Genomic DNA, 27445 nt, shown 5'->3' on the forward strand with positions numbered 1-27445 from the left:
ACACCAAGATGAGAATGTACCAGAGTTGTGTAATATCCAAACTATTCTATGGCTCAGAGTGCTGGAGGATGACGGAGTGAAGCTAACGAAGTTATCAGCCTTCCACACGAAAAACCTCTGAAGAGTTGTGCTAATCTTCTAGCCCCATGCCTTCTCCGATCAACATATATTCGCTCAGTGCAACTTCAAGAGAACATGGAGACTATCATCATGAGAAAGCAGTGGAAATTGATTGGAAACGTCATGCAAAAAGAGCAAAGTCACATCACTCTGACAGTCCTTCACTGGACACCAGAAGATGCTGGAGAGGAAAGCCAAATAGCTCTTGATGCAGAACAGTCTGGTCAAAGGAGAACTAAAAAAAACCCTGGAGCACACCTGGCCCGGGGTACCATTTAGACATTGGCCCTAAACAGACAAGAGTGGCGTTCTTCGTTGCTGCCCTCCATGCAGCGTATTGATACTCTCCCTTGTCGATACCGCTCCCATGGCCCGTTACACCCCTGCCCGAAACTCTGCCTTCAGTCAGAGGTCAAGTACTGCTGTAGAGTCATAGTTGTCTGTGCACGAAGTTTGTCATATTACTGATCACTGATTTACAATTCATGATAAATGAAAACAGACGGAAGGAAATTTAGTCATTTACGTTGTGTCAGTTATCTGCGTGTATCAGAGGGCAGGATAACGGTTGGTTGCATGTATTTGGATTTGTCTTCTTTTCTTTTCTTTTTAGTGATTTCTCTCTCTCTCTCTCTCTCTCTCTCTCTCTCTCTCTCTCTCTCTCTCTCTCTCTCTCTCTCTCTCTCTCTCTCTCTCTCTCTCTCTCTCACACACACACACACACACACACACACACACACACACAACGGTGGATGTCGATAGTTTTAACTCAACGGCACTTTTACGACTGATCAACTGTAAAGTGAAGAGCCTTGATCCCATGTATATGCTACTGTTTTCAAGGCCAACAAAGGCTTCCCAACATCAGTGACCCCAAGTGCACACGGCGCAGCCCAGGTCGCAGAAAAGTGTTGAGGCGAACTGTTGTCCCACATACCGCTTTTTCACAGATAAAAACACTGCCCGCGAGCGCGCGCGCACACACACACACACACACACACACACAATTTAACACAGTAATCGTGAAGTGGTTTCGTTATCATACGGGGGGCGGAGAAATATCAAGCTCGGTCCCCCGCAACTTTGGCAGTGTAAGTGTGGGAACACAGAGAGCGGAGCGCCAAACTGACCACAAACCAGCTGTACGATTTACCTGGGAGCTTGATTTAACTTATTAAAAAATAATCAACTCTCTTTTTTTCTTTTCATTTTTGAATACCGTCGGTTGATGACTGTGGCTGGGATGAATAGAAGTATGTGGCAACTTAAGTTTTACGCAAGTTTACTGCTGCTGGCATCTTCGCTCAAACTGCCCCAACTAAGTGCGACGGAGTCACTGTCTGGTAAGAAATAATGAGGTGTTTCTTTGTTTAAAAAAAAAAAAAAAAAAGAAAGAAAGAAAGAAATTGCACCGTGTCCAAGGTGGCCTAGCATTCCAACAAAACAGTTGCCCTGAATGCAGAGAGCTACAAATAGATTCCTTCTCAGTAATGATGTGTGTGTGTGTGTGTAACGCCTTTTTTTTTACCTGCGAATGGCAATATCGTTTCACCCATGCACAAGAATTGCTGGTAATATACGAAGTCTCAGAAATCGATAGGACTTTTTGCGTCTTAAAATCAGGGAACTATTTCACCGGCAATTTTTGTGCATGGGTGAAACGATATTACCATTAGTAGATATTGTAACCCCTTTTCAGTGGTTTTCTACCATATTTTGACCGTTATTTTACTCAGTCTATTTTGATGCGGATTCAGACACTAAACTTACTAACTTTCCGCCAACTTAAATCGCCCTTTCCAGTTTGGTCCCCCAAACCATTAACTAAGGTCAAACAGAAAACGCTGCTGATTGTCCTATTTTAGCATCCTAAATTATTGTACCCATTGGTTCCATTTCATGGTTTGTGGGACGAAAAGTTTCAGTTTCAGTTTCAGTAGCTCAAGGAGGCGTCACTGCGTTCGGACAAATCCATATACGCTACACCACATCTGCCAAGCAGATGCCTGACCTGACCAGATGTGGGACGAAAAACAAACAAAACAAAACACACACACACACACACACAACAAGAACAACAGCAAAAGCCATCTAGATGGTGGCACCGGCGTTAGTTTAGTGACTAAATCCGCATCAAAATCGAGTAAGATAACGTACAAAATAAGAGAAGAAATCCACTGAAAACGGTTACAATATCTACAAACGGTAATATTGTTTCACATATGCACTAAAAGTGCAGGTAAAATAGGTGCAATATTTTAGGATGCTAAAATATCTCAAGTGTTGGTTTGGGTTCATTTTCATGTTTTGGGGCATTTCGTGTCGTATTATGCCAGTTTCTTGATTAGAATGGTCGACTACACACATGCCATTTCTCGAATGCTTCCATTGCAAAACATGCGAAAATTCGTTTTTAATAGGTGCGATAATTCATCACGTCAAAATAGGACGCGCGCGCGCGTGCGTCATGTGTGTATGTGCGTCCCGTCAGTCCCCACACCTACCCAGCTCTCTCTCGGGCTGTTTTATCGATTTCATTGCATTCATTTACTGATTATTTTTTTTAATCCATTATTACATCTATTCATTAATTTAATTACATCCATTTATTTATTTACCTATCTTATTTTACTTTTTTTTTTTTTTTTCCCCCCCCAAGGTCTGACCAATCGCGTTGGCCAGTTACGATACTGGTCATGCATCTGCTTAGCTGATGTGGTGTAGCACATTATAATTGTGGATTTGTCCGATTGCAGTGACGCCTCAGCCGGCTTCACTAAGTATCTGAACTGAACTGAACTGAACTGAAATGAGACTGTTTACACTGATTATTTTAATGACGCTATGTAATGATCACGGCTATCGCTGAAGTGTGAATGCAGTCAAGGCCTGGTAAGCACCTATCTCCCCCCCCCCCCCAACCCCCCCACGCCCGGTTAGGGAGAGGTAGCGCTGCAACAGGACATCTTTGAGCTCAACTTGGGGTGTCCACCCCCACCCCCAGCCCACCCTGCTAGGCGGAGACACAGTGCTGAACCAGGACATCTTGGAGAACAACTCGAGAAAAACTGTCAGTTGGAGCAGAATAGAAAGCTTTCTTCAACATAGTTAAATTGAATTGTAGTTAAGTGAACTTATATATAGTAAAGTAAATATAGATTAGGACAATTTGAGCTTAAAACAAAAATGTGTGTGTGTGTGACACAATATATATATTAAGTGGATTATAGTTCACTTCAAAATTTTGCCATGGATGACCATGTTGTTGCCACAGATTCTTTTACGTGCGCTAGGTGCATGCTACACAATAAGGGACCTTGGTGTATCACTTCATCCAAATGACTTGTATCCAAGCCACCACACCAGGTCAGATGGAAGGGGAGAAAAGTTTGGTACATTTAGGATTCAGTCCTGTGTGCTCACATCCTTTCAGTTCCTTGGCGGACGTGTCACCACCAAGCCATCACTCTATTTTTCAAATAAAGGGAAACATTCAGTGTAAGTTTATGGATCAGTTATTTTGTTCAAATGTTCTTTTATGAGAAAATGGTGTAAAATCTGTTCACATGATTGTGTGTCTGTATGATTTGTCTGTCTGTCTGTATTTTGGGGTTTGTCCAGATGTTTAGGTTTTTTTATGTTCACTTCATTTTGAATATATGTATGTATGTATTGATTGATTTGTTTGTTATTAATATATTTTCATACTAACATTTACCAGCATGAGTGTGAACAATTTTTTTGCCTGTGTAATTTGAGCATCTATGAGTCAGATCCCAGTTCTCATACTCTTATACTCATTCTCTCTCTCATCCTCTCTCTTGTTTTTGAAGGTGTGCATTCTGTAACAGTAGTGTGTGTGTGTGTAGAGGGTGTGTGTGTAGGGAGGTGGGAGGGGGTTCAGATTACATGCTCTTGGTTTTGTGTTGTATTATGATGTAGTATAGAACTTATGTATAGGCAGGACTGGATGAACCCCCACCCCCCACACCCCTACCCCCTATCTTGTGTGTGCACATGTATGATGTGTGGAAGTGTGCTTCTGTATGTGATTTGCCTTACAGCTGCAATTCATCTTTACATGGAATGTACTTCTTTTCTAAGATTTTTTTTTATTGTCATCCCTTCCGCATTTATGTTGTTTAAGCCATCAGTCTCCTCTTAATCTGTTTTCATCATTTTCTTTTCATGTGACAATGTACTACATATGTGCACTGATTTGATGTTTATTTATTTTATATATTATTGTTTGTCTTCCTTTACATGTATTTCTTTTAACAAGTTAGTAATTTCTTGATAAGATATTTTTTTTATAGAAAATGAGAAAACCTCACTTTCCATAAACATCACATAATAACAAAGGAATAAACAAAGTGACATTGAAATATCATGATTGGTTTGTTCTTTCAGAAATCAACGCTTGTGAATTGTGGGGAGCCTGCAGCCAGAACTGCACATTTTCAGGAGGCAAACAGTGCTCCTGTTTCCCTGGCTATGAACTGGGCTCAGACAAATGGTCCTGCAAGGCACTGGGTATGTGTGGCTGGCCAGCTTATAAAGTTTCTACTGTGGGGGAAAGAAAAAAAAAAAATGTTTTGAATTGTTTCAAATCTTTGACTGATGATAATTGTCAGATCTGAACACATTGTGATTAGATCAGAAGTACAATGAGAGAAAAAATTCAGTGTTGTGGTAATGTTTAAATTTTGTTATTTTGGAAGGTTTCAGTGTGTGTATGTGTGTGCTTTGATGAAGAGCTCTCTTCCTTGCTTTTACGTGCATCTGAGGATAACTTGTGTATTTACTTTTCTGTTTACTGTGTTTTGACTTTCTAGAACATTGATCTTACTTCACCATTTTCTTAAACACAGGTGATGACCCAATCAAGGTTATCTACTCAAATACCTATGGGATCCGTCAGCTGAACACAAAAGACATGAGCGCTGTCTCACTGATGTCAGGTCTGCGCAATATCGTTGCTCTGGACTTCTACTGGGAGAAGAAGTACCTCTTCTGGACAGGTGTGGTTGATGACAAAATCTACCGTGGCACTCTCGCACCAAACAGTAAGTTGTTTGATTTTGTAAGCATTCTTTACTTCCTGCTGCTATTATGATCGTTTGTGTGCACCACAACAACACGTATAAGGAAGATACAGTCATTTGAAATGAGTGTATGCTGCTGATACTATCACTTTCAATAGAAGTAATATGATGCATGTAAGTTCAGTCAGAGATTGTTTTTCTTGTTGTTACAGATACTTTCATTATCTGAGATAATTAATAGTATGCATGTATGGTTGTTTATAGACTGTGTAAAGACATAAGCGTTCATTCCCACCTGAAAAGGAGAATGGAACATTGAAGTCACTCCTTTCACACAAGAATACAAAACAAACAAACAAACAACAACAACAACAACAACAACAACAAACTTTAACAACCAGTTAGCTGATCAGTTTAAAAAAATGTTTCGTTTGATTCATTTTTGACTCTGGAACACTCAAGTTCAGTTGGAATTTAGTCAGCAACAACTTGAGAGTTTTTGGCTTTACTGAACACAACTGGAATTACTTGCGTGCAGTGCAGGGTCTGTTCTGGTGTGTGGCCTCCTGTTGACCTGACATCAATGATTCCCTGTGGACTGCTTGCACTGATTGCTGTAGATGAACCTAGCAGATGTAGCTGTGTATGGGGGACTCGAGATGAGTGGTGTGGGAGTAATGCCACTGAAACAGTGCAGATGATGGAGCAACAAAACAAACAAACAAATAAAAAAAAACCCACTAAAACAACCACACACACACACACAAAACCCAGAACCTTCTTAAACTTGTTAAAGACAAGGGAAATTACTTGTGACTGTGTTAAGAATGAAGAATATACACCTGTCCCCGAAAACAAAGATGATGATTCCATTTACTGGATCTCCTTGTTGCCACAGGTGTGACAGACATTCAGGCCATTGTTGACGTGGGTCTGGCCAAGACGGAAGGGGTGGCGGTGGACTGGGTGGGGGGCAACATTTACTGGGTGGAGGCCAGGCTGGTCCAGATCGAGGTGGCCAAGCTGAATGGCACCCATCGCACCACGCTGGTGGCTGGTGGTGCCATGTCCAATCCTCGTGCCATCGGGCTAGACCCCAGGGTCAGGTGAGAAATGTGGTAGGTATTCTGTGTGAGAAGGTAAGGTTCTGACTGTCAATCAGTCCATAAAGGTCAGGTGAGAAATAGGATCAATGTTTTGTGTGAGAGTTAAGGTTCTGAACATCAATCAGTCCATTGGTCCATTCATGGTGCAGTCATTCCTTACGCTGTGCATTGAAGCCATTCAGTCAGTTCAGTTATTATGTAGGTTTACTGTTTCTTTCTGTATTTATTTATTTGTTCATTTTTTATGTATCTGTTCAGTTGTCTGATTGTTGTCATGTTGTTCAAAGCCTAAATCTGATTGCAGAAGTTGCGTTTAGTAAAATGTAAGTATATTTTCTTGTTTTTTAAGAATTTATTTTAGAGTTTATCATTATGGTTGTGAGGATGATGTGACAAACAAATGTTCTGTGAATTTGACAACGAAATATTTTTGTTTGTTAAATGGAGTGCGTTTTCTCAACATTTCAGTTTGCTGTTCTGGACAGACTGGGACAGTGAATTTCCACGGATTGAACGATGCTCCATGAGTGGAGATACTGACACACGCAAAGTTATCTATGACGTTCGCCAGATACCTGGTGGTGGCTGGCTCAACGGGCTGACTGTGGACTATGAGGCCTACCGTCTGTACTGGGTGGATGCAAGGTCAGTGAGGGGCATGGAAGGAAAATACCCCTCCCTCCAGCTGTCCCAAACATTTGTGGGAGGACAGAATGATTTCTTTGCTCATATAATTATCTGCCCTATGTAAAATATGTCTTTCCTTTTTTTTTTTCTTTTTTTTTTGTTGTTGTTGAGGAGTTTTATGTAATTAGGCTTTCATCTGAGAAATGTTAAACAGACCGTAAGTCTGTGTAAATATAAATGGGTGTGTGTTCACTTATGGGTGTGTGTTCACATGTACACATGCAGACACATTTTTTTTACACTATCACTGAGTATCAGACCTGTAGGTATCTCAGGCTGGAGAATCTGTCCTGCTTTATGCTCACAGCAGGAATTAGGGATAATTTAAAACACTCCATGTCTCCAGCGTTTTCAGTCACTCTATGTAATAAATGTATAAACAAATATGCCCCTTCCTATCTCTGACTGCCTTCACCTCAACACCACATCTCGCTGTCTTCGATCAGCTTCAGATCCACTGTTTCTGTGTTCCCCTATTCAAACACTCCACAGTTGTTCACTGCTCTTTCTTTGTCTCTAGTTCTTACACTTGGAATGCTCTTCAATTCTCTCTTAATCAAATCTCTGCTCTCAGATCTTTGAAGTCTGGCCTCTTTCTAAAAATAGCCTCCATCCCTCTCTCTTCCCAGTCTACAGTTTCTCTAGTTTCTACTCGCTTGTATTAATAGTTTTAACTTCCATCCCTTAGAATCAGAGCTGTGTATGCATGTGAATGACTAGTGTTTAAGCACTTTGATTTGCCTTTGCACATGATTCAGTGCTGTGTAAATACTTTATTATTATTATTGATATTATCAATGTATTATTATTATTACCTTCTTTTCAAGACAACCTGAGGACTTATGTCCATTGGTGCAGGTCTGACTCCATTCACAGCATTACATATGACGGTGATGATCACCACCAGATCATGGTTTCCCGTCCATATCTAGGACACCTGTTCTCAATATCGCTGTTTGAGGATTCTATTTACCTGACAGATTGGCACAGTAAAGCACTTGTGAAGGTGAGACATGTGTCATTTGTTTTGGGTTTTTTGACACTTTGAAAAGGTATTACCTATATTGTGTAAGGATGATGTAATATTTGCTGTGAGAATGAGGAAATTTGTGGATGAAGTTGAGCTGTTTTATACTACATGCTGACAGATTAACAACTGTTTTTGATAAAGAGCAGTCTTGAAGATCTGATATACTTGTGCATGTATACTTATACATGCAGGAAAACTTTACCTTCTTGGTTACTCATATAAGTAGGCATGCATGCTAGCAATCTATATCTTACAGTCTGTTTCTCTGTGTGTGTTTTATTTCTTTGATTCTGACCAGGATTTACCATGTATTGTTGTGTGCAGGCTAACAAGTTCAACAGATCTAATGGCACAGTCATTCAGAAATTCCTCTTGCAACCATTTGATGTCAAAATTTTCCATCCCTATCGACAGCCACAAGGTAAAATTGCTGTCATTAAAGTGTACAAGTTGACCCACTTGTGAAATTGTTGACATTAATAAGGTGATGGTTGTTTTTGGATGAATTGGTCTTGGAAATAAGGGCACAAACATACACATGCATATATGCACACATGCATGCATGCACCAACTAACATTTACACACATGCACACTCACACACACATACATACACACACACACACACACATACACACACACATACACACACATGCACCACACACATGCACACTCATACACACACACACACACACATACATGCACACGCACATATACACACACACTTACTCTCTCTTTCCTTGCACAGAGAGCATGTATGTTTGCAGTCCCACACAACCCCTGTGACCCAGAAACCAACGGAGGCTGTTCTCACCTGTGCCTGCTGGGTAACGATGACGGCAAACTGGTGGCCAGGTGTCGCTGCCCGTATCGCTGGAAACTCAACGCTGACAACAAGACCTGCTCAGGTAACGGTCTGCCCTGCTTTAATGAAGATCTGATTCTTTCAGACATGATGATTGTCTGGTTTCAAGTACTGATACAAATGTTTCTTTTTTTTTTAAGTAAACCATTGTGCACAGAACATGTAAAGGCAATGATGTACATGTGCTAACATTCAGAATGTCAGACACTAAGAATAAGACCAAAGTTAATTTCACTTGAAGATTTGTTTCAAAATGAGACATAAAACAAAAGCCATTTTGAAATATCATAAAACATATTTGCTTTTTTGTTGTTGTTGTTGTTGGTTCATCTCATGTGTAGGTGTGATTTACTAAGTTTCATATTATTGTAGACACACACAGCTACAAACATGTTGTAATTTAATGTGTTATCCCAGTACTGATACTGACAGAAGCTCTAAAACTGAAGCATTTTGCAGTGTATAAGATTAGTCTAAAAAAAACAAACAAAAAAAACAAGAGGCAAAGCCTTTAAGCCTCACTTGTGCTTTGCACTTTATCCAGTCAAGGAATCATGAGGGGAAAAAAAAAAGAGATTAAAAAAATCGTTGAAAAGTTTTCTGTATTAATATAATATGATATATGAAATAAGCTTGGAAGAAAAAATCTGAAAAAAAAGGCATGCGAGCAGGATCGAACCGTACATGTTCAATTCCGAAGCAAGCAGACTAATTGACACTGCTGCAGCGCATCCGACGTCATTCGACAAAATTTAATACTTAAAACAATATTGACCTTTTCTTCTTCATGCAACAAATAGATGTGATTGTAGTGGATGTAATAAGGCCATTTAAATCATGTTTTTTGTGTGTTTTATTGTATCTTGATTATTATTTTATTTCAGTGGTAAAGGAGATGTTGCCTTTGCTTGAAGCCCACCGCAACACATGGTAGACCTCTAGATCTGCTCTGATGAACCAGTCTAAAACGGGCTGAAAGAAATGATCAATTCAATTTTTCTTTTATGTTCATTCCAGTTAATTCAGTGTCCACTTTAGAACATTTGTATGTGTTCTGTCCAGAATTTGTATTTCTTTCCTCTTAATTGTGAACAAGAAAAATGAGGTCATGTCTTCGAATACAACCAACCTACTGGTAGGCCTAACTCAGTGGGAAGCAGTTTTTAGAATTTTTGGATTTCATAACAAACCTCAACGAAATGAACCATTAATGAGTCGGAAAAAAAACGGCTTACAACCTGTTATTGGTATGACTGTGAAGATTTTTTTTCGTACTATGTTTAAGTCAAATTTGGTATTGGCAGACAAAGTATTTCCAGAGAAAATGGCAATGTTAAAGTTTACCACTAACACACACACACACACACACACAACCGAACACCAGTTAAAACATACATTCACTTTGTTTACACAAGTGAGTAAAAAAAATTATAACATGTCCTGGACAAATCATCAGTTTCCATATCCATTGATTGCAGAGCAAACTGCCTTCCTTCTGTACGCCAAGGAAAATGAAATCCGTGGGGTGGACCTGAGTGCTGCATACTACAATGTCATCCCTGCCCTCACTGAACCCATTGTGAAGAATGCCCCTGCCATTGACTATGACGTCCAGTCTGATCGACTGTACTGGACTGACCGCAAACGCCATGTCATCACTTCAGCCTTCCTGAATGGTACAGGGGTGCAGACCATCATTGATAAAGGTAGATTACATCAGTTTGATGTTAGCTATTTCTTGTCAGCTACACTTCTTCCTGAATGCTTCCCCCAGACTGATTATTTATAATTTCAAGATTGGAAAAAAGCCCTTGAGGGATATGCCATGAACAAAATTCCACTAGAGCCTTCTTCTCAAGCTATCCCCGACTGGTGTCAGTTTCTAGGTTGCATTGTTAGATGTTTTGTTTTGGTTTGGGTTGGCCATGTTCCTGCTTTCCCTGGGGGTTCCATGCCACAGCCTGTCAGGATATGTTTGATGCAGGTTTCATATCCCAACTTGTCTCTATTTCATCCTCAGCTGGTAGTGGTTTTCCTGCCAGAGGTGGGCATTGCTGATGATGTCAGGCCAGCAGATCCTGAAGATTCTTCCCAGGCAGTTGTTGATAAGCATGTTCTGTTGATGATGGCTGTATTTGCTCTCCAGGTTTCTGTTCCATACGCTACACCACATCTGCTGGGCAGATGCCTGACAAGCAGCATAACCCAACGCACCTAGTCAGGCTTGAGTGCATGCACATATATATATTTGCGTACCTATCAGAGTGGATTTCTTCTACAGATTTTTGCCAGAGGACAACACATGTTGCCATGGGTTCTTTCTCAGTGCCGCATGTGTGTGCTTCACATGGGACCTCGGTTTACCATTACATTCAAATGACTAGATGCTCTGTTTGATTTTTCAGTCACACACACATACACACACACACACACACACACACACACATCAGGATAGGAACCCTGACCCTCACAGACACTGTATTGGTAGATAAGCATCTTAATTGTTCAGCCACCTTTCTTACTGTTCAGCCAAAGGAATGTGGTTCTTGCCTTGACAGTTCTGGCTCCATAGTCTTCGCCTGTGCTGCCCTGTTTGCTGGTGACACTGCCCAGGCAGGTGAAATTGCACCTTACTCCATTGCATTCCCATTCAGTATGATGGGTTCAGAGCTGGTTGTACTGATCTTCAGGGTTTGCTTTTCCATTTGAGTGTTGAGGCCAACTTTTGCTGAGCTGAGTGCTTGCAGGTATGGGACAATAGCACCAGATGATCTGCAAAATCTGGATCATCTTTTGGGTCTGGAGTGTCGACTGGATTTTGTGGATTCCATTTCTCTTCAGTACTGTGATTGTCCTGAAAGCAGAGTGTGGTTACCTAAACAACAGGGTAAAAGCAGCTGTGCACATACAGGCCCACTTATAAAGATATGGAAGTTTTAGCACATAAAGGCATCAGAAGATAAAGGAAATAAATAAGGACTGTTCATAAGAGCAGTTGAACAGATAGATTAATGTAAAAACAGAAAATTGACTAAATGATGATTATGCTGTTGTTCAATGGGTATATGAATTAAAAAAAAGGGAGTAAAATTTTTGATTGATTAAATGATAGGCAATATGAAGAAGCAAAATAATTGGCTATTACTTTATTCATATTTATAATTGTTCAACATTTGATCATAAAATGATTCATCAGAAACTCTTTTTCCTTTTTGTTTTTCTGTATTAGCATTTGATCATCACATTGTGTCCATTCATTCTTTTTGTACAGGCCTGTCCAACCCGGAGGGTTTTGCCATTGACTGGTTGTCCCGGAACATGTACTTCACATCTTACAATCAAGTGAAGGCCTCTATCTCTGTGGCCCGGCTGGACGGAGCTTTCCGTACAGAGATTGTGACGGAGACCAACAGGTCCAAGCTGAATTCCATCGCTGTTCATCCCAGGAAAGGGTACGGATTGTGTTAAGGATGTGTGGTGTGTGTTTGTGCGTCTTCCAGTTTCACCAGTGAAGCCATGTCACAGTCATCAGAGGATACGTGGTAGGCGACTGAGCATTGCTTGTCAACAGGAGTTTTTGTCTTCTGGACGAATCAGGTTGGATTGCACTGTTCATGTTGAATGGTTTGTGACAGAATGTTGCATAAGTTGCCTGAACTATTAATGATTGTTGCCTGCACTATTAATGATTGTTGCCTTCAGTTACCTGAACGATTAATGATTGTTGCCTTCAGTTGCCTGAACTGTTTACAATCAAATGAATATCCCGACAACTGGAAGAGAACATGCAGAGACACTGGACACAAAATCTCCCAGGCAATCATGAGATCTTAGCTGCAAAAACCAACACCAAATGGATAGAAGATGTACAAGCAGAATACAGTTTCTTCAAGATCTACTATGCAATACATATCACATGACACAAGACTTAGCTCCAGATATCAGAAAGAATCACTTTCATTCTGCTTGAAGAAGGTATCCAACACATTATCACTTATGCAAGTAAAATGTTTTACTTACTGGAACATAAGTATTGTGGCTGTTGGCATTGTGTGCATTGTTCTGAATGTTTCTTTTTTTGCCATTGTTATAAAACTATCTGTTTACCTCCCAGGCTGATGTTCTGGTCTGTGGTGGATGGAAAGGGACACAGAATCATGAGAGCGAACATGGATGGAACCAGCATCACTGAATTTGTCTCCAACACACAGGAAGCTGCCAGTAAGATTTCTGGAGGTTATCTGTGTACTTAATGGAATTGAATTGAAAGAAAAGTGTTAGACATTGACAGAAAGAATAAAGAGTTCTCATCAAATGGTAATCGGGGGGAAAAGGACGGAGAGTCATTAGTTATCATGAATTGTTGACTTTCCTGTTCAGGGATGGATTCTCTGGCATGATATCAAGTCTTTGAAAATGCCTCCTGAAAATATTTATTTTCGGTTTGTTTGTTTTTTTTTGTCTTGGATTTTTACATTCTGCCACAAGATTTTGTTGCCAGATTTTGCTCAGTTTGATGACTTGATAACAATGAATACTGAGTGCTACAAAGTCTGATGTGGACCTGTTTCAGGTCTGACCCTGGACCTGGATGACGAACGGCTGTACTGGGTCAGTCGCACCAAGACCCCCAAAGTCTTCTACTGCCAGCTGTCGGAGAACAACAAGTGTGACGCCACACAGTACCAGACTCCTGGCATCAGTGACCCCTTCTCCCTCACCATCCACCGCAAGATGGCGTACTACGCCAGCTCCAGCAAGATCATGCGTGTGGACCTGAGGGGGAAGGGCAGTGTGGAAGACCTCAGGACAGTCACGCCCCACGTGTCGGCACTGCAGGTGTATGATCCCTCTTTGAGGAGCGGTGAGCAGAAATTATAGGTTACTCTTGATCCTTTCTTTTAGGTTTAGATTTGTTTGCATGGTATATTTGTGTGGTTACATTGAAAGAAACTTTTTTGTTATGGTATAGTCCAAGTCATGGAATATCAGGCAAATGCTGTCCCCAATGCCACACTTAGTTTGACAATATTATGGGCATCATCTTCTCTCCTGAAGAGAAGCAACTGCAAAGTATTCTGAAGATTTTGCAATCTTTCTCTAGGAAATGCTTCCACTAGCTGCAAAAAAAAAAAGAAAAAAAAGGCCAGTTATTATGTAGCTGCTGTGCCGTAAAAATTCTTGGAACATTTTTTCAATGTGTTTGATTACAGGTACAAACAAGTGCTCAAAGAACAATGGGGGCTGTCAACAGTTATGTCTCCCTCACAGAAATGGCTGCCAGTGTCACTGTACAGCTGGCTTCACCCTTGACAAGGATGAGCAATCCTGTATAAGTAAGACCACAATGGACATCATGGATTAACATTCCGGTATAGACAAGACCACAGTGGATGTCATAAATCCAAGTGTAGCATACTCACTCCGCTGGTCAATTCATGTCCTGCTGTTTCCCCATGACCACAGCAACACACACCTGTGCAGCATCCCAACACACTGACACACACACACACAGACACTAGCAGCTGGGCCACTTGTTCTGGTGCCCCTGTCCCTTTCCTCCTCCTGTACCTGTGCAACATGTGTCTGTGCTTGGATGCCAGTCCTTGTTTACTTCAGTAAATGTCATAAACTAGCAAATGCTTCTGTTGATTTTTATTTCAAAATTTTGCTAGGGACTACTTCTTCTGCGTTCTTTCGTATGCACACGAGTGGGCTTTTACGTGTATGACTGTTTTTACCCTGCCATGTAGGCAGCCATACTCCATTTTCGGGGGTGTGCATGCTGGGTATGTTCTTGTTTCCATAACCCACCGAACGCTGACATGGATTACAGGATCTTTAACGTGCATACTTGATCTTCTGCTTGCATATACACACGAAGGGGGTTCAGGCACTAGCAAGTCTGCACATATGTTGACCTGGGAGATCGTAAAAATCTCCACCCTTTACCCACCAGGTTCCATCAACGTGATTCGAACCCGGGACCCTCAGATTGACAGTCCAACGCTTTAACCACTCGGCTATTGCGCCCGTCAACAACTCTCTTGTTGCCATCTATTCTTTTATAAGCACTTACTGCATGCTACACTCGGGACCTGAGTATATCATCTCATCCAGATGACTACCATTGTAGCAAATAGACCACCACTCAAAGTTTAGTGGAGGGGGAAAATTTTGGTATGTGTGGGATTCAGTCCTGTGTGCTCAGATTCTCTCTCTTTCTAGATGGACATTTTACCACCAGGCCATCACATTTTCAAATAAAGGAAAATATTCAGTGATGATTTTTTGATTCTGATTGCTGCTTCTTCTTCATTCATGGTTCGCAACTCCCATATTCACTTGGATACACAAGTGGGCTTTTATGTGTAAGACCATTTTTACCCCTGTCTTGTAGGCAGTCATAATCCATTTTCGGGAGGGTAGGGGGGATGCATGCTGGGTATGTTATATATCAACTACTTTGTCAGTTGACACCAAATTTGGCATAAAAATAGGAAAAATTCAGTTCTTTCCAGTCATCTTGTTTAAAACAATATTGCACTTCTGGGATGGGCACAAAAAAATAAAGAATGAAGCCTAATTATATGCAAACTGCATTTACTGTTATATATATATTTTTTTTTTGTATTCTCTAAACTTGGCACTTTGATCTGATATTCTGACCCAACAACTAGAGCAGTCATTATTATCATTTTTTGTTCAAACAGGAACTTCTTTTGCTAAGCATGGAAGTTTTATTTATTTTGCAAACGTTTTGGTGCAGATAGTAAAAAAGGGAAATTACTCTGTAATTAATGCTAGGGGAGTTAATTTGCTTTAAACTGATCTTTCTTTTGAAATTATACTCAATACATATAAAGCTTGGATTTTTTTTTAAAGTGTATCACAAGTGAGTCTTGAAGGCCTTGCCTCTCTTGTCTTACTCAAATTTACCAGCATTCAGAGTCACATGCACACACATGTTTACACACTCATGCACACTTTTATTTCTCTCACGTGTATGTTTGCAGCCACCAACAACCCCTCTGGTCCACCAACCAATGGAGGCTGTTCTCACCTGTACCAGGTGGTTAACGATGATGGGAAACTGGTGGCCAGGTGTCTCTGCCCACACGGGTGGAAACTCCTCAGTGACAACAAGACGTGCTCAAGTAAGAGACTTGGTTGGGTTGCATAAGTTCCACTTTCTGGTCACATGTGTGTACACAAAAAATTGTCATCAGTGTAAGTTGCGTATCCATGAGTCTCAACCCTGTTCTCATGCCTATATACTTATCCTCACTCTCTCTCTCTCTCTCTCTCTCTCTCTCTCTCTCTCTCTCTCTCTCTCTCTCTTTTTGAATGTGTGATGTATTCTGTAACAGTAGCATGTGAGCATGGAGAGGTTGTGTGTGTAGAGGGGTGGCAAGGTTCAAAATGCATGGTCTCCATTTTGTGTTGTATTATGATGTAGAATTGGCATAATATGTATAGGACAGGGACTGGATGAATAAAGGCACATTGTTATCTATTATCCTGGAAAATAAAGTATTTCTCTTGTCTTGTCCTGCCTTTCTCTTGTGGGCTTTGTTATATGTCTATTTTGTTTTTTTGTTTTTTTTCTTTCAAGTTTTTTTATTCAAAATTTTCCTGGGCATATAAAACCCTCTAAGCATGGTGGCTGTATTAAAATGATTAATTCTGTCAAAACTTATATATTTGTGGATTTTTTTGTAATTTGCAAGATAAATGTCATAGATTTGTATGGAACAAAAAATAAGACAAAACTTATAGAAAAACAGTGCATAAAAGCATCAGAGAGGGTGGTCTTGGACTACTAGAATTGAAAACACTCACAGCACCATTAAAATGGTCTACTCAACCCTAATGATGTACCTGGGTGTGTAAGTTTGTTTGAGTGTGTGTATGGGTGTGTGAAAGTGTGCTTCTTCAAGTTATCTGCAGAACAGCTATAACTTATCTTGTACATGGAATCTACGTCTTTTCAAAGATTTTGTTTCTGTCATCATTTAAGTCTCATCCTGATATGTTTTAATTATTCTCTTGTTATATGACAATGTGGTGTGTGCAGTCATATGATAGCTATTTATCATAAGTGTTGTTGTATATCAATTTTTGTATGTATTTTTTGTTATAAAGTCGCAATTATTTAGTGAATTATCTTTTCAGAGAGTGCAAGAGCTTCACTTTTAAAAAAAATCACAAACAGACAAGCAAAAAGATAGAAATGTCATGACTCATTTCCAGACATGCACAACCCCTGTGGCCAAGCAACCAGTGGAGGCTGTTCTCACCTGTGCCAGGCGGTTAATGATAATGGGAAACTGGTGGCCAGGTGTCTCTGCCCACACAGGTGGAAGCTCCTCAGTGACAACAAGACGTGTTCAAGTAAGAAAAAAGACTTGGTTGGGTTGCTTAAGTTGAGCTTCCAGTCACATCTGTACGAACATCTTTGTTGTCTGTGTAAGTTGTGCATCCATGAGTCTGACCACTGTTCTCATACTCATCCTTTCTCTCTCTCCCTGTCCATCTCTCTCTCTTGCTTTTGAATGTGTGATGCATTCTGTAACAGTAGTGTATGAACGTGTGTAGAGGTTCTGAGTAGGGGCATGGGAGATCGAGAGTTCAGATCACGTGGTCTTGGTTTTGTATTCTGTTACAGTGTAGTATAGACCCTATATATGGGCCGGCACTGGATGAAAAAAAACAAAAAACAAACACATTATTTGCTTATCTATTATCCTGGAAAATGAAACATTTTCTCTTGTGTTGTCTTTTTTCTTGTAGAGCCTGTTATATATCTACAACTCCCTGTTAATGGGCATGGGTGTGTGTGTTTAAGTTTCTTTGATTGAATGTGGATGTTTGTGTGTGCGTGTGTGTGTGTGTGTGTGTGTGTGTGTGAAAGGGTGCTTCTGCAAGTGGCCTGCATAACAACCATAATTTATCTTTATGTGAAATCAACTTATTTTCTATGATTTTTTTTTCTTTCCTCATTTTTATCCACATTTTTTTCTAAATGCTGTTTAAAAGCCATCAGTCTCTTCCTAATGTGTTTTAATACTTCTCTTGTTATGTGGCAATGTATTGTGTGCAGTGATAAGATACATATTATGTGTGTTATGTTGAATACCATCCTTTAGTTAGATATTTTTGTTACAAGGCAGTGATTATTAAGTGAAATACATTTACAGTGAATGAGAGAAATTCACTTTCCATAAAGATCACAAACAAACAAAAACACACATACACAAGTATCATGACTGATTTTGTTCTTTCAGAAATCAATGCCTGTGAATTGTGGGGAGCCTGCAGCCAGAACTGCACATTTTCAGGAGGCAAACAGTGCTCCTGTTTCCCTGGCTATGAACTGGGCTCAGACAAATGGTCCTGCAAGGCACTGGGTATGTGTGGCTGGCCAGCTTGTAATATTTCTGCCATGGAAAAAAAAACCTACAAATAAATTGTTTCAAACGTTTAATTGATGATTAATTCTCTTAAAGAATGTTGTTGGGTTTGTTTGGTGTTTTTTGTTTTTTTTTACCTTTGAGATAATGGTCATATCTGAACAAACTGGGATTAGAGTAGAAGTAGTATGCTGACTATCTGTTTTTCTGCTACTGTGTTTCGACTTTCTAGAGATTCATACCTCACTTTTTTCTTGAACACAGGTGATGACCCAATCAAGGTTATCTTCACACAGCGTCATGAGATACGTCAGATAAACATGGAAGACATGAGTGCTGTCTCACTGGTAACAGGACAGCGCAGCAGCATTGCTGTGGACTTCTACTGGGAAAAGAAGTACCTCTACTGGACAGATGTGTTTGATGACAAAATCTACCGTGGTACTATCATGTCAAACAGTAAGCAGTTTTTTTTTTTTGTTTTTTGTTTTTTTGCTGCCCCGTCATCTGCACCGTTTCAGTGGCATTACTCTCATGCCGCTCATTTAGATTAACAGTGAGCAGTTTGATTTTGTAAGCATGCTCTACTTCCTGCTGCTGTTAAGTCTGTTGCAACAACAAACATACAGGAAATGTAGACACAGTCATTTAAAACGAGTGTAAGCTGCTGATTCTGTCACTGTTGACAAATGTAATATGATGCGAAAGCCCATTTTAAGATTAAATTTCTTTTTGATTTAGATACTGTCATTATTTGAGATAATTGATAGTGTGTATGTATGATTGTTTATAACGGTGTGTGTGTGTGTGTGAAGACATTGGTGTTCATTCCCACCTGCTGAAAAAGAGACTGGAACATAGAATTCACTCCTTTCGCATAAGAGTACAAAACAAACAAACAGCAGCAACAACAACAACAATAACAGGAACAACTACAACATCAAATGATAAAAACCAAACAGCTGGTCTGTCATAGTTTTTTTCCCCTTTGATTCAGGAACACTGAAGTAGGACTTAACAAAAACAACAGAATCTTGATGAAGATGATGGAAACAACTTGTGAGCTTTTAGCACTATTGAACACAACTGGAGTAACTTGACTGCAGTGCAGGGTCTGTTCTGGTGTGTGGCCTCCTGGCGGCATGACATCAGTGATATTCTGTGGACTGCTTGTGCTGAGATGGCTGTAGATGAACCAGGCAGATGTGGCTGTGTATGGGGAACTTGAATGAGTGGTGTAGGTGTGATGCCAATGAAATAGCGCAGATGATGGGGTAGCAAGCACTCACATACAAAACCCAGAACATCGTTATGGGAAACAAGGAAAACAACTTGTGAATGCGTTAAGAATAAGGACTACACCTATCCCCGTAACACCTTTCCCCATAAACAAAAATGATTCTGTTTACATCTTGTTGCCACAGGTGTGACAAACATTCAGGCCATTGTTGATGTGGGTCTGGCTGCGGCAGAAGGGGTGGCGGTGGACTGGGTGGGGGGCAACATTTACTGGGTGGAGGCCAGGCTGGTCCAGATCGAGGTGGCCAGGCTGAATGGCACCCATCGCACCACGCTGGTGGCCGGTGGTGCCATGTCCAAACCTCGTGGCATTGGGCTAGACCCCAGGGTCAGGTAAGATACGTTTCAGTTTCAAGGAGGCGTCACTGAGTTTGGACAAATCCATATATGCTACCCTACATCTGCTAGGCAGATGCTTGACAACAGCATAACCCAATGCACTACTTTGGCCTCAAGTGCATGCATATATATTTGAGTATCAGAATGGATTTCTTCTACAGAATTTTACCAGAGGACAACACTTTTGTTGCCATGGGTTCTTTTTCAGTACACCAAGGGACCTTGGTTTATCATCTCATCTGAATGACTAGATACTCAGTTTGATTTTCCAGTGAAATTTGGGAGAAAGGGTGAGACCAGGATTCAAACTCGGGCCCTCATGGACACTGTATTGGCAGATAAACGTCTTAACCATTCTCCCACCTTCCTTCTTCCTCAGGTGAGAAATATGGTTGATGTTCTGTATGAGAGGTTAAGGTTTTGAATATCAATCAGTCCATGAGTCTGTCTGTGTCATTCCTAAGGCTGTGTATTGAAATCATTCAGTCAGTTCAGTGTTCGTTTGTCGAATTTACTCTTTCCTTCTGTTTATATTTATTTATTCATTTTTTTCATTTCTTATGGCTTCAGTTGGCTGATTGGTGTCATGTTGCTTAAAGCCCAAATCTGATTGGAGAAAATCCTGGGCTTTTAGTTGAATGTAAGTATGTTGTTCTTGTATTTTTTCAAATACTTTTTCAACTTTATCTTTGGTGTCATATACTGTACCATGTCAAACTGATGCAAACTAGGCCAATCGATTTGCTCTGCTAGGCCAAATTTTGTGCGGCTAACAGTGAAAAGACAATCTGTCTTGCCCGGTCCACTCTTAGCCAATCAAACGCCTCTAAAAGCTACAAACGCTGAGTCATTCCTTTGGCCAAGGCTCTCTACGCCATCTTGTCAGGTTTACGCTCTGTCTCGTCTTACGCTTTTTTTTGGCTATTAAGCTTGTTCATTTGGCCTTATTTTGCTGCATGCGGCTTGAGTTTATCATATTCTTACATTCTGTGTACTCGATTCGACTCGGCCCCCTTGAATCGTTCGTATTTCTCTACCTCAAAGTCGATCCCGTCTTTCCTTTCTCTGTTGGGGATCAGATTTTCGCTGGGTGCCTAAGCGCAGTTACCATGCCTTGTATGTCATCCCACGATGGCAGGAATCATGATGCTGGGATCGAGACTCGGCAAGAGACTCTCCCAGGCCCGGAGCTCATGATTTCTCTCGATAAGAGACCGCGGCAATGCGTCTTTAGACGCTGATCGTGGAGGCGACACTCATACCATTAAAACGGTCATGAAGGGGACCGGGGGGAAAGAGGTACGAGTGTCGCCTCCCAAGGTGTCCCAGCATGAGGCAGGAAAAAGGGGGAGTGGCAAGTCCTCTCTTGGCGGTGGGGACTCACGGCTAGGCACGAAGTGGAGGCTGCGCCCAGCCGTTACCCGGGTCCCCGCTCGGAGACGGCCCTCAGGGGCCCCATTGCTGTACCCCCTCCTTCCACTGCCGACCCCCCTTGTTTCCGGGTGGGGGGGGGAGACCTCTACTTTGCCCACCCAGGGCCAAGCCACCCCAGTCTCCCCAAGGGAGGGAATTCAGGGTGCGTGGCCAGATCTTCCCGCTATCCAGCCGGTCTCCCCTGCTTGGGGAGGCCCGCGCGTGTCAGGCAATTCCGGGCAGTCAGCCTGCTGGTCTTCTGGTGGGACTGACACCCAAGTCGGACCTGACCTCCCTCCGACTTGGCCAGGTTTTTCCCTTCATGGAGGTCAAGGCGCCAGTGATCCTTTGGGTTGGGGTCACAGGATGGCTGGTGCCACGGGTGGTTTCCCCCATTCTACCCATACTGGGGCGCACCTATGGTGCATGCTGCCGGGAGGACCAGGGGCCAACCCCTCATCCTCTCCCCACCGGACCCAACAGCACATTTCACAGGGTGACACACACAGCCCCAACAAGTGGGATTGACTTGTTGTCAGTCAGGCTGAGCTCCTTGACCAATATTGCCACTCAGTCCACAAATCGGGCCTCTGTCAACCCACCACAGGTGACCTCCACGGTCACAATGGCCTCCTTGTCAGGACCGACAGCTGCTGAGGGGCCCCGCTTGGCCCGGGGGAGCTTGCAGTTCCCACCTACCCAGCCCTCGGTTGTACAGGGAGATGAGTGGGTGTTTGTCCCCTCACAGCACTCATGGGTCCCTCTTACATCCAGGGATGCCCTCATTGAGAAGGTGTGGCACCCACCATCCCAAGCATGGTTGGACCTATGGTTCACACTCTCCCCGCCCGCTTCAGGCGTCAAGGAAATAACAGCTGCGGCCATGGTCCCTGCTCGAGATGGTCCCAGCTCATCCCGATGGGCTGACAACAGCTCACAGGATGCCCCAGCAGGTACATCCACTTGGGATGGCACCCAGCAGGGGATGGACTGGGAGCAAGAGTGGGAGCCTCTGTCTTTGGAGGAGGACGAACAAGCGGATGAGCACTCTTCGCCCCCATCCCAGGGGGACAGATTGAGCCCACGCCACCCTAGAGACCAGCCTGAACCAAACTTAGCCAAGCTCGAACTGACCCTCCCCAATCGGGTCACGCATGCTGAATCAGTCCCTCAGGCTACATTGTTACTCTTGACCCTCCTTAGGCCATGTGACTCTAACTCCAGAACCACCAGACAACTCAGAGTCCCAGAAATGGCGCAGGAATGGCTTAATAAGCCAGCCCGCACTGTCAGGGATACTGCTTCCATCCCTCCTCCAGGCAGGGAGTCCCTCTCTGTCCCAGGTGCCTTTTCCCTGGGCAAGTTCCTTAAAGATTCCTCCAAAGGCGGGGTGTGGTCCTTGTACACACAGGACCACCCTGCCTACAGGGAAGTGGAGCCCTCCACGTAGGACAGGATGCTGGTCTCACAGTGCAGCACCTTCCCCACCTCAGCTACTCTATATTTTAAAACGTTGGCAGAGTGGGACAGATTGGCTTATACCTTCTTCGACGCGTTCCTCCACAGGGCCAATGAGCTGTGGGAACCGTGTCTGGTTAATCAGGACATGGGCTTGCCTTCCTCTGTCCCGCCGGGCCTCTTCACTGACCACAGGTTAAACACTTTTGGCAATAGGGTAGCATCTGGTCTCACGGCAGCTGCAGACACAGCTACCAGCCTTCACTTCAGTACTGTACTAGCTCAGCGTGATGCTGTTCTCCACCTCTCTAACATTCCAGTAGAGGAGAGGGCTGCCCTATCGTCCATCCCAGCGCAGCAGCACTCTCTCTTCGGCCAGTATGCGCCCCATTTTGTCAGCCACAGGGCAGAGACAAACAGAAGTGGCCTCGTATTTAGCCCACACCTACCAGGGGTGCCAGGATTCGATGCCACTGAAGAGACCGGCCACCAGGGCCCCTCCATATGCCATGCTACCTAAGTCGAAGCGGTATGCGCAGAATCAGTGGCAGAGGAATAAACCACCTCATATCCGTCCTAGCCGACCGGCCATGCACAAGGCCAGAAGGCAGCGCCCCGATTCAGCACCGCCAGTCATCCAGCCCCTCCAAGTAGGAAAACTTGTCCTGGCATGCACATCAGTGGCGTGCTCTGGGACTCAATGACTGGATTGTGTCGGTGCTAGAGTCGGGGTACATGCTGTCTTGGGTGGAGGACCGCCCCCTAAGATCCACTCCTCCTCCTCATGTGCCCAGTTCGGCGGTGCAGGTGAGCATCTTAGAGACAGAGATATCGCACCTACTCCTTATAGGGGTGATATCTCAACTCTCGGACCCGGGCCCCGGTTTTTATGGCCGGTTGTTCATGATTCCAAAGGTCTCGGGAGGGTGGAGTCCAGTCTTGGACTTGTCCCCCTTCAACAAATTCCTCCCCAAAATCAAATTCAAGGTGGACACACAGACACAGATTCGGGAGACCATTCAACAGGGCGATTGGGCTACCTCTATCGATCTGAAAGATGCTTATTTTCATATCCTCATCCATCCAGCATCCTGTCAGTACCTGAGGTTCGTGTGGAGTGGACAAGGTGTTCCAGTTCTCGGCCCTCCCATTTGGTCTGTCCCTTGCCCCTTTCCTGTTTACCAAGGTGGTGCGGGAATTGGTGTCCATCGTCCGGTCGGAATCCATTCGTCTCTGAGTGTACCTGGATGACTGGCTCATTCTGGCCCAGTCACAGGCCCTGTGCCAGAGTTATACGGCCAGACTTCTAGACCTTTGCTCCCAACTGGGCTTCCTCATGAACCAGGAGAAATATGATCTGTCCCCAAGTCAGTCCTTTGACTTCTTAGGGATGAGATTCGACACGCGGTCCATGATAGTCTCTCCGATGCCAGATCACTCGGACCGACTAGCAGGCCTCCTCAGCCACTGGCATCGTTCCTGCCAAACAACAGCGCAGACACTTTCTTCTCTCCTGGGCATGATGGAGTCCATGACACCTCTCATTCCCCTGGGCAGGGTTCTCAAGCACCCTCTTCAGAGGGCGCTGAGGCTACGGTGGTCCCAGAGCACTCAACCATGGGACACCGAGATATGTCTGGGTGAGTGGTTCCTCGAGGTGACATCAGAGTGGTTAACCACCCCTCTTCGGACACAGGGGGTGCCCATAGCCCCACCTACTCTTCAGGTGACACTCTTCACAGATGCCTCCTCCCTGGGCTGGGGAGCCCACATGGACTCACTCCATGCAGCAGGGACTTGGTACCCGGAGGAGCGCCTATGCCACATCAGTGTTCTGGAACTAGAGGCAGTTCGCAGGGCTCCTGCACTTCATAGGGGAGGCCACTGGCAAGACCATCCGCTTGTTTACGGACCATACAACGGTTGCATGTTATATGAACAAAGGGGGGAAGGGGGGGGCGCATTCGGCAGACTCCTCCCTGCGGACTAATGCTCTCCTCCGTTGGTGCCACAGCAAGGGCATTGCATTTTCAGCAAGACACATAGCAGGAAAAGCCAACATCTTGGCAGATGCTCTCAGCAGGTCCAAGGGTGTCATCCACACAGAGTGGACCCTGGACAAGGACACCCTTCAGGGGGTGTGGGAACAGTGGTTTCGGCCGATGGTGGACCTCTTTGCAACAAAGTTCAACAAGAGACTTCCCACTTATGTCTCTCTGGTCACTGACCAGGAAGCGTGGGCAGTGGATGCTCTCTCTTTAGACTGGAGCAGTCTGATTGCCTACCCGTTTCCTCCCTTTCCAGTTCTGTCCAAGATGATCTGGAAGGCCAGATTGGAACGCCCGCAGCTGATTCTCATTGCGCCGAAATGGCCAGCCCAGCCCTGGTATCCAGACCTTCAGTCCCTGACACACGTTCCACCCCTGAAACTCGAAACCAAACCCCATCTGCTGAGGCAGCCTCATTTGGGGATTCCTCATTCCAATCCTCAACTGCTCCACCTGCATGCGTGGCTGCTGTGCGGTGGGAACTGTCAGCATCACCATTGAAGTCTCCGACCCCTCAGTCGGCCTCTGTATCGGCGGCGCTTACCCAGGGGGGTGCCTCCTCTGACCTCCTCTCCATAGTCACCAGAGTAAGGAGGGAGGGAACTGAGGCTTTGTATAACTTTCACTGGAAGAAATGGTTGCGGTGGTGTATGGCTCAGGAAGTTTCCTCTACTAACCCTACGAGCATGCAGCTGGCCAACTTTCTGGCTCACTGCTCCTCGGTTTGCCATCTGTACCACAATCAAACAGCAAGGTCGTCCTGCCTTTGAAGCAGATTTCCTGCTCAGAGAGGTGGCTAGGGGCGCCTCTCTGAAGGAAGCTAGAAACCCCAGAAGAATGCCCCTGTGGGACTTGTTCCTGGTGCTAGATTTCATTCGAAAACAACCCTTCGAGCCATTGGGTACTATTCCTTTCGACTTATTCACCCTCAAGACCACTTTACTTCTGTTGCTGGCCACAGGCCGTCATAGAAGCAAGATTCATGGTCTTAGTGGAATGCCACAAGATCTGGCCTTCCACAGAGATGGTTCCATCACTCTTCGTTTCTTTCCAGAGTTCCTGGCTAAGAACCAAGACCCCGAGGTCCCTTCCCCCTCTCTGAGGGTCAGACCTTTGATATTCTTGCCCAAGATGATGAGGATAGGCATCTCTGCCCTGTTCGGTGTCTCAGATACTATTGGGATAGGTCTCACCATAGGCGTTCTTCTCAGAGACGTCTTCTCATCTCCCTCAATGAGAATTACAAGAAAGACATCGCTGCAGGCACCATTTCCCACTGGGTTTCCCAAGTCATTCATAGAGCCTACTCCCATTCTCACAGGGATATCAGCTGTTTTAATCCCAGAGCTCACAAAGTGCAGGCCATAGCTACTTCGGCTGCTTTCCAGCACTCGGTACCACTGCAGCATGTCTTGGAGGCAGCCTTCTGGCAGTCTGAGAATCCCTTCATTAACTTCTACCTCAGGGATTTCCGTATGACCAGGGCTGACGGTTCCAAGGGGATTTCCTTTGTCGCGGCTAACACTGCCGTCTCAGTTACAAGGGCTCCCCATACGAACCAGTAGGCGTTGCCCTCCTCCATTTGCTTTAAATTCTGCATCAGTTTGACATGGTACAGTATATGACACCAAAAGGAGGAGTTTGCATTATACTCCATGTTTGGTGATACATATACTTACCATGTCAAACTCGAATGCCCGCCCGTCCGTCCCCGCATCTCTACCGTGGTTCTTATGGGGCATTTGATTGGCTAAGAGTGGACCAGGCAAGATTTTTCACTGTTGGCCGCACGAAATTTGGCAAAGCAGAGCAAACCGATTGGCCTAGTTTGCATCAGTTTGTCATGGTAATTATATCACCAAACATGGAGTATAATACAAACTCCTGTTATGGTTTTGTGTATGGTGTGATAAACAAAAATTCTGTAAAGATGACAACAAAAATTGTACAATGGAGTGTATTTTCTGGTCATTTCAGCTTGATGTTCTGGTCAGACTGGGACAGAGAATTTCCACAGATTGAACGATGCTCCATGAGTGGAGAGACTGACACACGCAAAGTTATCTATGACGTTCGCCAGATACCTGGTGGTGGCGTGGTCAATGGGCTGACTGTGGACTATGAGGCCTACCGTCTGTACTGGGTGGATGCAAGGTCAGTGAGGGGCATGGAAGGAAAATGCCCCTCCCCCCAGCGCCCCCAAACAGTTGTGGGAGGATGGAATGTGTTATTTTTGTGTTCATGTATATGTCATATGTAATTATGTGTTTTGTTTTTTCACGGAGGGATTTGGGGTGTTTTTTAAAAATAAGTATTATATAATTGGGCATTCATCTGAAAAAATTTGTATCATTCCCTATGCATCTGTTTTAGTGTGTTTATATATGTGTTTATGTGTGTGATGGTCAGGTCCGGGGCATAGCCCTTGCTACTGGTACCATGTAACCCAGTACTACCTGCCGCATGTGAAGTCTCCCAACGACCGACCAGGCAGAGGAGGAAACCTTTCCCAGCAGCTGTGAAGGCGGAAGAGGACGACCAAAGGGCAGGGGGAACTCTTATCCTTGGCTGGAAGTCCTCCAAGGAGACGGAACTCCGAAGAAAAAACCTGCACCTGCCGAGGC

At 43.7% G+C, this 27445-nt stretch overlaps 1 protein-coding gene across 2 annotated transcripts in view; it reads left to right on the plus strand.

Moving 5' to 3' along the window:
• The first annotated feature begins 1181 nt into the window (after nt 1–1181).
• The window catches only part of LOC143301146 (low-density lipoprotein receptor-related protein 1B-like), a 39912-nt gene continuing 13648 nt past the window's right edge, over nt 1182–27445 (plus strand). For both annotated transcript variants that reach the window (XM_076615258.1, XM_076615341.1), the window contains exons 1-19: nt 1182–1463; nt 4531–4653; nt 4992–5186; nt 6064–6271; nt 6740–6916; nt 7817–7964; nt 8313–8409; nt 8754–8894; nt 10330–10557; nt 12123–12303; nt 12966–13072; nt 13425–13715; nt 14065–14187; nt 15868–16008; nt 17105–17245; nt 18139–18261; nt 18529–18723; nt 19689–19896; nt 26799–26975. In XM_076615258.1, the coding sequence (XP_076471373.1) occupies nt 1349–1463; nt 4531–4653; nt 4992–5186; nt 6064–6271; nt 6740–6916; nt 7817–7964; nt 8313–8409; nt 8754–8894; nt 10330–10557; nt 12123–12303; nt 12966–13072; nt 13425–13715; nt 14065–14187; nt 15868–16008; nt 17105–17245; nt 18139–18261; nt 18529–18723; nt 19689–19896; nt 26799–26975 (3119 nt within the window). In that variant the 5' untranslated portion in view covers nt 1182–1348. The remainder of the gene's footprint in view (nt 1464–4530; nt 4654–4991; nt 5187–6063; nt 6272–6739; nt 6917–7816; nt 7965–8312; nt 8410–8753; nt 8895–10329; nt 10558–12122; nt 12304–12965; nt 13073–13424; nt 13716–14064; nt 14188–15867; nt 16009–17104; nt 17246–18138; nt 18262–18528; nt 18724–19688; nt 19897–26798; nt 26976–27445) is intronic.

The sequence above is a fragment of the Babylonia areolata genome, chromosome 1, assembly GCF_041734735.1.
Source record: "Babylonia areolata isolate BAREFJ2019XMU chromosome 1, ASM4173473v1, whole genome shotgun sequence".
Lineage (NCBI taxonomy): Eukaryota > Metazoa > Mollusca > Gastropoda > Neogastropoda > Buccinidae > Babylonia > Babylonia areolata.